This window comes from Vicugna pacos, chromosome 21 (assembly GCF_048564905.1).
Source record: "Vicugna pacos chromosome 21, VicPac4, whole genome shotgun sequence".
NCBI lineage: Eukaryota > Metazoa > Chordata > Mammalia > Artiodactyla > Camelidae > Vicugna > Vicugna pacos.
In genome coordinates, this window is record NC_133007.1 from 19,961,139 (window position 1) to 19,973,519 (window position 12,381).

Sequence of the window (12,381 nt, forward strand, 5' to 3'; positions counted from 1 at the left end):
CATTATTATGAAATTCATAAAGAAGGAAAATATTTTGTGTGGATAACAGTTCTTTAAATGACAAGATTTTAACATTCTAAATTAATTCAGATCAATCAGTAGGCAGACAGGGTAGAAAGGAAGAAATGACACTAAATCTCTTATCATTGTGGGTATATTTTTAAACTTTTCTCCCAAATTTTCTATAGTAAGCGTGTTACATTTTAGCAGCAGAAATAGGCAGCTGTCAAAAATATAATACTTAATATACAAAGCAAATCATCTCAAGTCAGAGAAAGTATCAAAGCCTATTTATCGTCTGCCTCCTGCTGTCTCAGTTGTGTCCCTCCATGCCCTGTGCATCCGCCCACATGCCAGCCGCTAGGGTGGAGCTCAGAGATGCAGAGAACTCACCAGCAAGATGCTCTCCCAGGACATCCAGCGGATCGGGAGCACCGCCCGGCCCTGGATCCGGTAGTAGTCACCGCTGTACAGGTTTCTGCTCATTCCAAAGTCAGCTATCTTGATGGTATAGTTCTTACCCACCAAGCAGTTCCGCGTGGCCAGATCTCGATGAACAAAATTAAGAGAGGAAAGGTACTTCATGCCGGAAGCAATCTGGGTGGCCATAAACTTCAGGTTGGTGTAACTGAGGAAACAGAAGAGAGAAAGTCGCCTATGGAGAGAGGAAGCTGTGAAAGGTACACTTTCTAAAGGTGGTACCAACAAACTGGGATTCCCATCACAACACCCCTTCTCTTTGCTTTCCCCCGAAGGGCAGCTGCTCCATTGTTCCCTGCACACTAACCTCCCCTGCCATCCCAGGACACTGATGAACTCTAAGGCTTACTGCTCCCCATCTCCAGATCCCAGGTGAGTCTCACAAACACAGGGAAGAGATGGAAGACCTGGCTTGTTTACCTGACAGTGGGTACATCGCTGGAGGAAGAACTGGGGGGCTCATGGCGGGAAAGGAACTGATTGAGATCTCCATTCTCCATGTACTCAGTGATCATGCAGAGAGGATCGTCAGTGATACACACAGCTAAGAGACGGATGATGTTGGGGTCCTTGAGCCGGGACATGATCTTTATCTCCTTAAGAAAATCATTCCTTTGGAGGACACAGACATAGATAAACCCAGAGGCTCCCAAAGTTAGAATCAAGAGGGGGAAGAAGACACAGCAAAGTCTAGACGTCCCCATTATATCCATTCTTGTTCCATCTAGACCTCCCCATTATATCCAGTCTTGTTACCCTTTGGATAACCTTTGGTGAGGACAGAGAAATTGGTACCTGGAAACTGTCTCACTTTACTATTTCTGGAATATGATGCACCCTATTCAATTGTAATTTGCGGGGAACATGAACCATGACATTCACATTTGCATCCCTACCACACAGAAAGTGATCAACGTTTGTTAAATCAAATATGTCCTGCTACCTCGTCTTAAAAATAAAATCTTTGTCTAGAAATCATATTTTAAGTGCAATGGGGTATTTACGCTTTTAAAAAGCCATGGAGTCACTCCATAAATAACGGCAAGGACATTGTTTATAAAGTGAATGACCATCCTCTGGTTTATCTGACAATTTTTTATTTCCCCATCCTGGCTTTTCTTAATGCAGGGCACGCCCGCAGTCAATCACAGCACACACTTAGTAGCCTATTCAAAACAGAGCTGTTTAAAGTTCGCGGTGGTAATGCGGGGTCATTCCAAAAGAAGTACTTAGTTGGCCAACACTAATAACTGTTTGAGTAGACATTGACACCCACCCTTGAGTCACAAAGTGGGCTATAACTTTCCCAGTTACAATATTTGGATTCGTGAGACCACTAGCCCACATTCTCAAAACTATTGGAACAGACTGGCTATAAGTCTCCTGTGAGCTTTCTAGAAATCCTGGCCTGGGAGGCCATACTATGTCAATATAAAGTCCTTGAAATCAATGTAGTCCTGATGCAACATCTACCCTCTTTCATTTCCCCTTCAACCTCAAACCGGGGGTTCCCTGGCTTGGGAGGGCCCAGAGTCTAAGCCATTCATCATTGCTAAACTGGAGGGCACACGGGTGGGACACCAAACCTCACCAGACAAAACAGTGGGCAAAGTCTTGGTCACTGTCTGCAGTTTTTTTCTTTCTTCTTGCCACTTTCTCCAGTGATGTGCTAAGATTAATATTGGGAATATTCTGTCTCTCTCTGGGACCCAGAGGATGTCACTTGTCGTTCATACTAATATCCTTAAGATTGAAATTCTCACAGTCAAAATTCCAAAACCTCCACAGTTCTGTTCTGTTCCCTTGCTTTTCTTTCTTCATTCCACAACCTGTCGATTTCAAGACTTTTAATGAAACCCTAACTCCATTCTTGGAATTTATGATAATTTGAGGAATAGGGATCATAAATTTTCTCTCCCTTTGAATGTCAGTGAGACAAATCAAGGCAACCCGAAGGGGGAAATGCATATGTTACCAGATGTGCAGACTACTCTGAGACACATACAACCAGCTTTCAACCAACATGCCTCTCTGGGTGAGGATTAACTCACCATTACTGTAACGGAAAGGCTGTCAGACAACGGAGTAGGGCTGGAAACCAGTGTATGTAGTTAAGGATCCAAGAGATTATTAGCCAGTTTGGCAAACTGCTAAAGGACTGGGGATCCTTTTGCTTTGAGGTCCATGGATACTTTTCCAAGCAGAGGTAGCTTCTCATGTGGGGGGCTGCTGTACATAGAAGAAAAGGAGCATAAAAGAGAAAAAAAAGGGATGAGAAAGTAAATAGAGATGCAGAAGGAAAAAGGAGAATGGAAGAAGCTTAGCAAGAAGGATGTGTGTGATTGTGAAAAGTTTGCAAGGAGAGGTAGCGACATTCAGGAGTGTGTCTCTGTACAACAACTGAAGAGGTAGGATGCATTCAGAATGCTATGTATGCTGGGGAGGGCAGTGCTATGCAGAGGAGAGTAGGAAGCAAATATGTAGCAGATCCAACAGAAAACGTACATTTGTGTTTGAGAGAGGTGAGAACCGAGATGAGGACTATCAGGAAAAGAAAGTACAACCATGGAAATGTTAGGTAAGGCAGCTCGCAGACCTTCCCATCTCAAAAGAAAAAAAAAATTGCTCAGACATTTCCAGAAGTGTTCCTGATCCTGAAGGTTGAAATACATAAAGGAAAATTCAAAATGCAGACCACAGACCTGGCATTCTTGTTGGCATCTGCTCGGAGCATTTTCACGGCCACCAGGACAGGCTGGTTGGCACTGACATCTAGGGCAAACTCTTTGTCTTTGAATTTTTCCATTCCCTCCACTTCACAGAGATGGACCTAGACAAAAGTCATCTAGTCTCAGCATGATCATTTTCTCCTGAAGGTGCCTCAGTGCTCTTGCTGGGCATTTCCTGGAGATAAGCTAGCTCTTACAACTCAGGCAAAATAATCAAAAGGCCAGTAAGAAGATACGTGTAACAGCACATCTTTGACTCCAATCACTGATAAAAACAGTGGTAAGGTACCCAGCTAACATGATATGGAACTGCTTTATAAAAGAAATATGCGTTGATTGGAATATTAGTTACGTGAATGAATCTGTGGCATAGTATTTTGTTACAGTAAAGCCGCTACAAAACGTCATTTGGTATAAATGCTTGAGCGTTGATTCAAGGAAGTTTAGTTACTGGATTGTGCAAAACAGAAGGCAATTTCCTCTCTAACTAATCCCTTAGTATGGGGTTAGCATTATCAGTGACCCCTACATATTAGTGACAGAATAACGAGCCTGTGTTTCCAACCCAGGAGACAGAATGGGTGTGTATACCACCACAAACACGTGCCACAGACCCTTCTAGCTCCACCACCACCAAACCTTCACAAGGATGAATGCCACCCACACTGGAAACCAATCACATATTCTTATGAAGCCAAGTTACATTTGGAACTTAGCGGGTGGTGGTAAAGAACTTCTATTGCCACTTGAATCATTGCTTTGAATTCTCAGAAGGCTCATGTGACTGATGTAAGAGTGAAGAGTCAAGTATTACGTGCATCACTCTGAGGGCAACTGCGAAGAGCGCTCCTCCTTATCTTAGCTAGTGATTCATTCCCTAGCGGCTGATTCTGGGACCAAAGGCAGGGGCGAGGCTGTTTTTGACCATTTTACACGTAACTCCCATGAAAAGGGAAAAAAACCCAAAGTGGCTATCAAATAGCAGGATGTTCTTGGACAGTTTATAACAGATGATCACATCTTATGGTCCCCACCCTCCGTAACCTATTGTAAACATTTTTTCAAAATATTGAAGGTTTTTCAGGATATCTAAGTCCAGTGACTTGCCTGCTTAGAGACTTCTATATAAAATATCAGAATTCCCAGGAATTCCTCAGCTATTTGGCAAAGATGAGGTTGACCCAATAGTAGTCTTGAGGCAAGTGGAGGAGACACTCAGTGTGAATGCACTCTGGATGGGACACTTTGCCCTACTGGCCGTTTTTATGCAACCACTTCCTCTGAGCTACCAAAAAAGGCCCCACTCAGAGAAACCAGCTCACCTCCCCAAACTGGCCTTCTCCCAGCTTCTCCTTGAAAGTTAGGAGTTTCCTGGGGAACTCTTCCACGGCCACATCTTTTCCTGAGAGCAGGTCCATGGTGACGGCGGGCACAGAGTATGTGTTGCCTCCGGTCACCCCCTGGAGGTTCACGATGTCAGCCTCTGCGTAGTGGGGCACACCCTCGGGCCCACTGGGCTGGACCGGCTTCACGACGCCGCTGCAGCCTGGGAAGACAAGGACAAGGAGGCTCATTCCCAGGGGTTATCTTTGGAGAGCTCTTCAAAAAAGAAAATCTGAAACGAGGGCTAAAACGTGCCCCCAAGACAGCCTAACCTACGCCGTGACATTCTTATTTGGGGAATGAGTCCTCTAGAGGCTCTTTCTTGTGACCTTCAGAATGCAGGCCACCACTTACCTGTACCCTCTTACGACAGGACCCTCAACAACCTCCTTGGCTAAGCTCGTGAAATTCTGGTGTAGCCACAGGAAGGTCTGCACTATATTAGGGTGGGGGTATTAAAGTTTGAAGATTTAATAGCGTATTTCCTTAATTTTAAGGTACTATCACCGATATGATAACTTATTTCAGAGATTAAAAACTTTCTGACTAAATTTATATCATCTAGCTTAAGATACATCCTAACTTTAGAGAAAAATGCATTAAAATATGAGGGTGGGGGTGTGTTTAAGACTTCAGAAAATAGGTAAATTACTTTGGTTCAGCCTAGGAAATAAATTCATTTATATCCCTTATTTGGTGCCTCTGTAAAATTTCTGTAGTTCAATATGCTCCTTCAGTGTTTTCTATCTAAATACACAGTAGTTTCCTTTCTTCATTTGGAAGGACCCTTTGGAAAGTCTTTGCTCTCACAGTTAGTCCTGACTACTTCTCCAACTAGCTCTCTCCTGAGCACCACCAGTCCTCTTCTACTGGCTGGGGTCACTCTTTGGTTGCTGACCTCATGGGAAAGCTGCTCTGAGCCTCACTGATGACCCCACCACCCCATCTGATGTCATTCTGTAGCACTTTTTCAAAAACACTGGGATGTGATTCAATTGGCACTGTTTTATCAAAGCAATGCTTTTGTCGAGAAAAGGCAAGAAATATTTACTCTTGTAAGAAAATCTTGTATTAGTCTAATAAATTTTCACCAAAGAGAAATTTAAAAAGTTAGAAAAAAACTCAATTATCTAGGTGGCTAAAAATCTGGGAATTCTAAGGTGACTTTAGCTTTACTTTCTCTTCCTCCAGGTCAAATTCTTGTCCTGCATTCACCCCTGATGGTGTTTCATGCTGGAGGAGTACCTTATCTGAGCTTTCTCACTTTCCTCCTATGAAAAATGAGGCGGTTGGACTCATTAGACTATTTAGGTTCTTCTAGTGTTAACATCTTAGTAACACATTTTATTTGTTTTCTTCCTCTGACATGTGGGTCCCTCCAAACATCTGCTATGTCCCACGGCAAAGGAAGGGAGCCCAGAATAGGCTAGGAGCGGCAGCAGATCAAATTTAGAAAGACTTCCCAGGAGAAGGTGGGCTTCTCTAGGATAAAACTTAGATTTGGTTGAGTAGGAAAAATAGTGTCACACCTTCCTAAATTTTTTCCCTCAATGATCTGCCAGCTGTTTCATCCTCACCTGACTCTTCCTCCCCTGGAGCAAACTCTGGGAGTTTCCGTATCAGCCTGGACGGCTCCTGGTAGTCAGGGCGAAGGGGGAAGATGCGATCATAGGTGGAGTTGGACTCCTGCTCACTTGGCGATGAGGAGCGGTTATTGTTGAACATGCTGGACTCGCTTGGCAGGGAAAGGCTGACTGTCATTTCATCATCCAGCATCCTACGGGAAGCCTGGAAGAGAAGGAGTGGGGAGAAAGGCATGCTGGCACAAAGAAGGTTGTCACTCTGTCCTCTTCTTAAACCCAGCTCTTCCACTCAGATGAAACAACTCTTTAATACTCAAGCTCCAGAAGCAATGCAAGTGTCAGGGATGCAGTCTGGTTCCACCAATGCCTGTGTTGTAGAAATTTAGACTAATCCTTCACTTCTTCAAGGCAGAATTTGACCTCCAAACGTCTGTGCTTGCCAACATTCATTAACTTCCACTGAAGCACTTACAAGCATTACTCACGTGGTACCATAAGAACCTATCTCAGTAGCCAATCATAGATCTCCTCAATCTTAGAGTTTTCAATGTTCTGTTAAATAATGGCTTTTCCTGACACCATTCCATAGCTTTGATTTTGTATAGACATACATTAAAATGTTCATTAACTCAACAAATGTGCTGCAATGTGATGAAGCTGTAGTTCACCTGATCACTCTGGCTCTGTAGGTCATGGTAACACCCCCTCAAGCCTGCACTTTTACAAACCAAAAGTGAAATGGCTACAAACTAAGAAAGGAAAGTCCTAGGCATCCAGCGATACTGAGGTGAATGATACCTAACACAAGAACAAGAAGAATAAATCCTGATTGTTCTGGAATCCTGTCTAACGTTATCCACCTGCTCCTTCAGGAGGACAACCCCAGAATCTGAATATGTGTGAATATTTGCATGTAAACATGGGAAATGTTCTACTCCAACAAACACACTTCGGGTGCTCAATGGCAAAACTTGGACGTCTACTCCATACCTTAGACTGAGAGGTCCTTTATTGTAGTAATAGCCTCAATACTGAGCACGAAGCCCAGAACAGAGTAGACACTCAATAAATATGGGTTGACTCCCTCAAAGAGAGAATTCTGAGAACACCATTGTAAGTATCTTGCAAATAATGCTATAGCATAAGGCTATCTTGAGTAATTTTTTTGATAATACATGTGTATGCTTAAGGATTTTCTACCAAAAGAAAAATCTTTTCCCAGGAAGAAATCATGTGTTATTCCAGGGCATCTTGAATTATCTTACTCGGGCTTTACAGGGAGAGAAAAAATTTCTTGAAGGACTAAGTTAAATATTCAAGGGCAAAAATTTTGTTCCCCCTTGTACCTGGACAGTCTCCAATCCAAAATTCCTCCCTCAGCCCATGAATATATCCCAGTGGGACTCAGAAGAATGAGTCAGAGAAGAGTGGTAAATTCCTGCTCAAATAAAGAGAAAAATATCTCATTGAGTAGAGAACAGAGACCCTCCTCTCCTCAACTAAAATGCAGTCAAAATAGATTAATCAATAAGAACACATATCAGCTTCAAGCTGTCCATTGACCCTTCAGTCCACCAGCTTCTACCACCACCACCAGTCTTTGCTACCCCTCACCTGGGAATTCAGATACCCAGTATGTTCCAACATTCTACAAGAAGAAAGGTTTTGATGTTGCCTCAGGCCAGTGGGTGAGCTCTCTGTGGATTCTGCCTTTCAGCCTTCAGTCACTCTTTATGGATTGAAAGCTTTAATTTAGTTAAAGTGTTTTCAGACTAATGATAGAAGTCTCTATGGGAAGCAAAGAGGGACTTCTCTTCCATGAAATACTTCTGCTGAAAGACCTTAAAATAGACCTCAATCATCTTAGCACTTGACTATATGTAACAGGTCAGAAGGAATTGCAAGCTACTTGTCTGGGTCATTCCCCTCACTTCACTGATTTCAGCCCCTTCCCTCTTGTCCTACCCACAAAAAGTTCAGAAAATTCAAGTCCATTGTCATGGTGCCCTATCACCTCTTCGGGTATGTGCTCCACATAGGCACTGGTCTCCTCTGAGAGCCCAGGACCAGACACAGAAGCTATAAAACGCAATTAGGCTATACGCTCCCTCCTGTTCCCTGCTCTCCCGGGGCACTTCCAAGCCTCACAGCCCAGAGTTTCTAGGGCCTCTTACAGTCCACATCCACTTGAACTCATTGGCCAGGAAAGATGTCCATGGCCAAAGCTAGAAACACTTTATCATCAGCAAATCCCAAGAGTATCAGACACGTAGCAGCAGCGCTCAGAGTTTCTGTTTGGCCTAAGAAACCAAGAAACGTCATAGATATCCCATCTGTGGTGGAACGTATATATTTTAGAAGAAAAGAAGCTGGCATACCTCAAGATTGAGAACTGGAACAAGCATAGAAAACAGGGTATTAGTTGTAGGACCTTGAACACATCACATTTTTCTCATCAGAAAAACAGTTAAATATAACTACTATACCCAACTCACCATTATTCAATGAGGTTCAAGTAAAATCAAGAAAAAAGTCTTTGTGACAAGACACATGTGACAGAAAATATATAGATCACTTGGCCTAGACAAAAAAAAAAATCTGAGGAGGGACTCAGAAGGATGCATGACCATAACTTTCAAGTACAAGAAGGAGTAGGAATAGAATTGTGAGAAACTTAGCTTGGATATCAATGAGGCTGAATGTTTTTCTACACACACACACACACACACACAAACACACCAAAAAAACAAACAGACAATTGGTAAAAGAAGAGAAGGAACAGAATTATCAGACATTTTAGCTAGGTTTGAGTTGTGCATCAGAATCACTTGTTTAAAAAAAAAAAAAGGCAGATGCCTGAACTCTCCTCCAACCTTCAAGGGAGATGCCAGCGTTTTGAGATTCAGTGTGTTGGGAAGAGTTTTTTTAGTTTTCTTCAAAATCTTCATTCTAAAAATGAGAAAATGGACTTAGCTTATTCTTTTCTGACTCCTTTCAGCCAAGCTTCTCCATTCCTATGTTTTTGGGGGTCCTCAGTTTACTCTCTAAACGTGTAAATGATTTTGTAATTTGCCCTTTACTTCTGGGTCAACAGCAGCGTAGGAAAGGATGGAGCAGCTTCCCATCCCACGATTGTTCCGCATTTCCTCACCTTCTCCAGCATTTTTTGCCAAAACTGCCTCCAGAGGATAATGACAATGATGGCCAGGAGGATGAAGATGATGGCCACCAAGCAGCCAATCAGGATTCGAGTGTTGCTGTCATCGACTTTAAGCATTGGATCTGTAACCAGGAAAAGACAGATGAAGAATATTATCATCTCATGGGGCAAGGAGAAAAGCATGAGGGAATTGAACTACCTTAACACTTCTGCTACACTTGTGTTACTTTGGGCCTATATTCTACAGTTCACCATAGGACAGAAGCCTCCTCCTCATCATGAATTAGACTGGATAATGGAGAGGTTTTCCACTCTTCCCAAAATGTTGCTCCTTTATACCATGGCCTAAGTCTACTGGCCCCTAATCACACCTCATGAAAAACAGCTGTAGAATCAGCTTCACTCTGCATTCTTTGAGACCTGTCATGGGAGCTGAGAGTCCTCTTTGGAGAAACTTGATCACATGTTTCCCAGACTGCTGACTTATATGGCCAGTGACTGTCTGAAGCAATGGATATACTCTGCCATATTTATCTCCAATTAGAGAGACAAGCATTTTGCTCCACAGACTTCCACTCATTCATTGAGATCCTCACGATGGGTCTCACCTAGAAATGTCCCTTTCCCTGTTTCTGCTCCAAGCTTCCCAAACTTTCATGAAGCAGTTGGAATGATCCAGGCTCTTCCTCAGCTGAAGAATTACAGGAACCCACAGTGAAAAGAGTGAGTTTGGGCCCTTAACTTTGAAGGTGGACTGTCCTGTCTTTCCAGAGCTATTCTTTACCCAAAGCCATCTGGTATCAAACCTACTGCACACTCAGGCCTTTGCCAATCTCCACCCGTCTTCATCCTCCAGGAGGCCCCCCAGGCTTAATTTTTATAAGCAGGAGGCACACATACCATAGGTTGTCGGTGCCACAGGCGAGGTGGGCATTGCTCCAGAGTTGTTGTACATTGCAGCATCTGTCACAGAACAGGGTGGGTCAGAGCCGGAGAGAAGACAGCTAGACAGCAGTTGTTCTGAAGGCAGGCTCTAAGCTAGCATGGTGTGAAACCAGTTTAGTGGGTTCCCACCAGCCTTTCTTAGAAATGAAATCACACAAATATATTACATAAAAATATCACCATTCATCTAAATAGCAAGGGCAACTTTTTTTTTTTGGTAAAATTTTTGTTTAAATTATTAACTACTAAGTGTCACGGTGCAAAAAAAAAAGTTTAAGAAGGACTGGTCAGAGGGCTGTGACCACACATTATCATAAAGTGTGTATAGGAAGTGAGACCTTGGCTCAGAAAAGTGTAGAGAGAATACAATGGGTAAGCAGACACGGGACAGTCATAGTGCTAAGACGATCTTCCCTTCAAGGAAATTAAGTTGCTTCATAAAAGGGTTTTCACTATATGCTTCATTGTCCTAGCCCTTTAGTTTATAAATTAAGCCTTCATCTTTATGAACAAATTAAAGTATCCTTTACAGTGAAGTTGAAACTTCTAAGACTAGATCCCAAAAGTGTATTTGACAGATTGATGTTGGTAACTAATTTTTCCCTCTGATTTGTCTAATCAAGGCGGGGTCAAGAATTAGAATATGCATTTTCCTTCTAAAGAGACACTCTCTGCAAAAATCCTTATTTTTCTTCTTTTTAGCATCATTATATAAATAGGAAAATGTCTGGCATTTATCTGTACTTTTCTGAATTGCATCCTCAGGATTCAGTGAAAATTAATATCATCATGATATTAAATTTAAAGTTCAAGAGACCGCAGGCGTCAGTAACCATAGTCCATAGCTGTAATTAGCGATAGTAAGAATAAACGTACCAATTACTCCGCAGAGAGAATCCCTGAGGATGACAGGAACCTACCGTCCCCGAGTTAACACTTATGATGTAAATGACACTGCTTTTGAAAATCTAAATTTCTGCTCTTAATAAATACTGGATATAAAATAAGCAGCCCATTTGCTCTCAGATTAAAATTTTATAACAGAAGACACTGAGGCCTGTTTTTCTAAACACATGCTCTATTTCCTTACCAGTACATCTTATTGAGCAAAACATCTTGAAGTTTTCTTCTTTTAAAAATCAAATCAGGAAATACAAAGTCTTCTGGTTTATTTTTAAATTACTCTCTCCTCTTCTCTTAGGTCGTTTTTTGCTTATGTTTTTCTTCCAGTCCCAGTGCTAATCTCACCGTTTTGACACCATGCATTACAAATCTACTTTCTAGTGGCCTCTCTCCTTCTGACCACTTATTATTGGCACCACTTTGAGCATCTTATGAAAAATCATTCTACAGGTTTTGTGCTTCCAACTAAATTGTGATGGTATAGACAATGTGCTAGATGCCTTTTAACTTTTCAAGGTCCATCACAGCCCTCTTTGCCCCGGCTATGGTCCCTAAATACCACTCCCCACTAAAAGGAACGAAGATTGCTCGAGGAACTGTTTGGTTCCACAACTGGGGCAGTGAATGTTCGAAATGAGCTTGAAACATCTCATTCTTTCAGAAAACAAGATAGTTATCAAACATTTATCTAATCCAAAGAAGACAGAGCCAGATTAAACATGTGTGCTCCAGTCAAATACAGGACAATTTGAGCATTAAAAATAATAATTGCAGTTGATTGAACATACTACATTTATAAAAACCAGTGAATGCATTATGACATTGAAAAACAAAACAAGGATGAAAAACAAAAGAAAACTTATTGGATAGCATTGAAGATTGGTAGGACGTCGACTTAAAAATTAATCATGTGTCCTGCCTTTCCAATGTGAATTGTATTTCAGGGCAAAAAAGCATATGGGAAATAGTTCTCCTATTCAGAAGAAATTCAGCTAATAAGTACAGAAGGAATAGGAGTATTAGAAAGTCACCACTTAGCAGCTCCTAATGAAATAAATAATGTAAGCAGTGGTCATCCATGGAGGGTAAAACCCAAGGAGAAAGTAGGTGAGGAACTTTCCATGAAAGGGTAACCGCCTGAGCCCAGAGATCCATCTTAGCATCACTAAAAGTGAGAGAGTCTAACGAGATACCTCCA

The 12,381-nt window shown here is 42.1% G+C and overlaps 1 protein-coding gene across 2 annotated transcripts in view; it reads right to left on the reverse strand.

The window, feature by feature from the left end:
• The window catches only part of DDR2 (discoidin domain receptor tyrosine kinase 2), a 117,893-nt gene that overhangs the window by 12,725 nt on the left and 92,787 nt on the right, over positions 1 to 12,381 (reverse strand). For both annotated transcript variants that reach the window (XM_031688703.2, XM_031688702.2), the window contains exons 9-15: positions 10,236 to 10,298; positions 9,327 to 9,457; positions 6,170 to 6,380; positions 4,532 to 4,755; positions 3,183 to 3,310; positions 901 to 1,092; positions 394 to 628 (exon numbers count right to left, since the gene is read on the reverse strand). In XM_031688703.2, the coding sequence (XP_031544563.1) occupies positions 394 to 628; positions 901 to 1,092; positions 3,183 to 3,310; positions 4,532 to 4,755; positions 6,170 to 6,380; positions 9,327 to 9,457; positions 10,236 to 10,298 (1,184 nt within the window). The remainder of the gene's footprint in view (positions 1 to 393; positions 629 to 900; positions 1,093 to 3,182; positions 3,311 to 4,531; positions 4,756 to 6,169; positions 6,381 to 9,326; positions 9,458 to 10,235; positions 10,299 to 12,381) is intronic.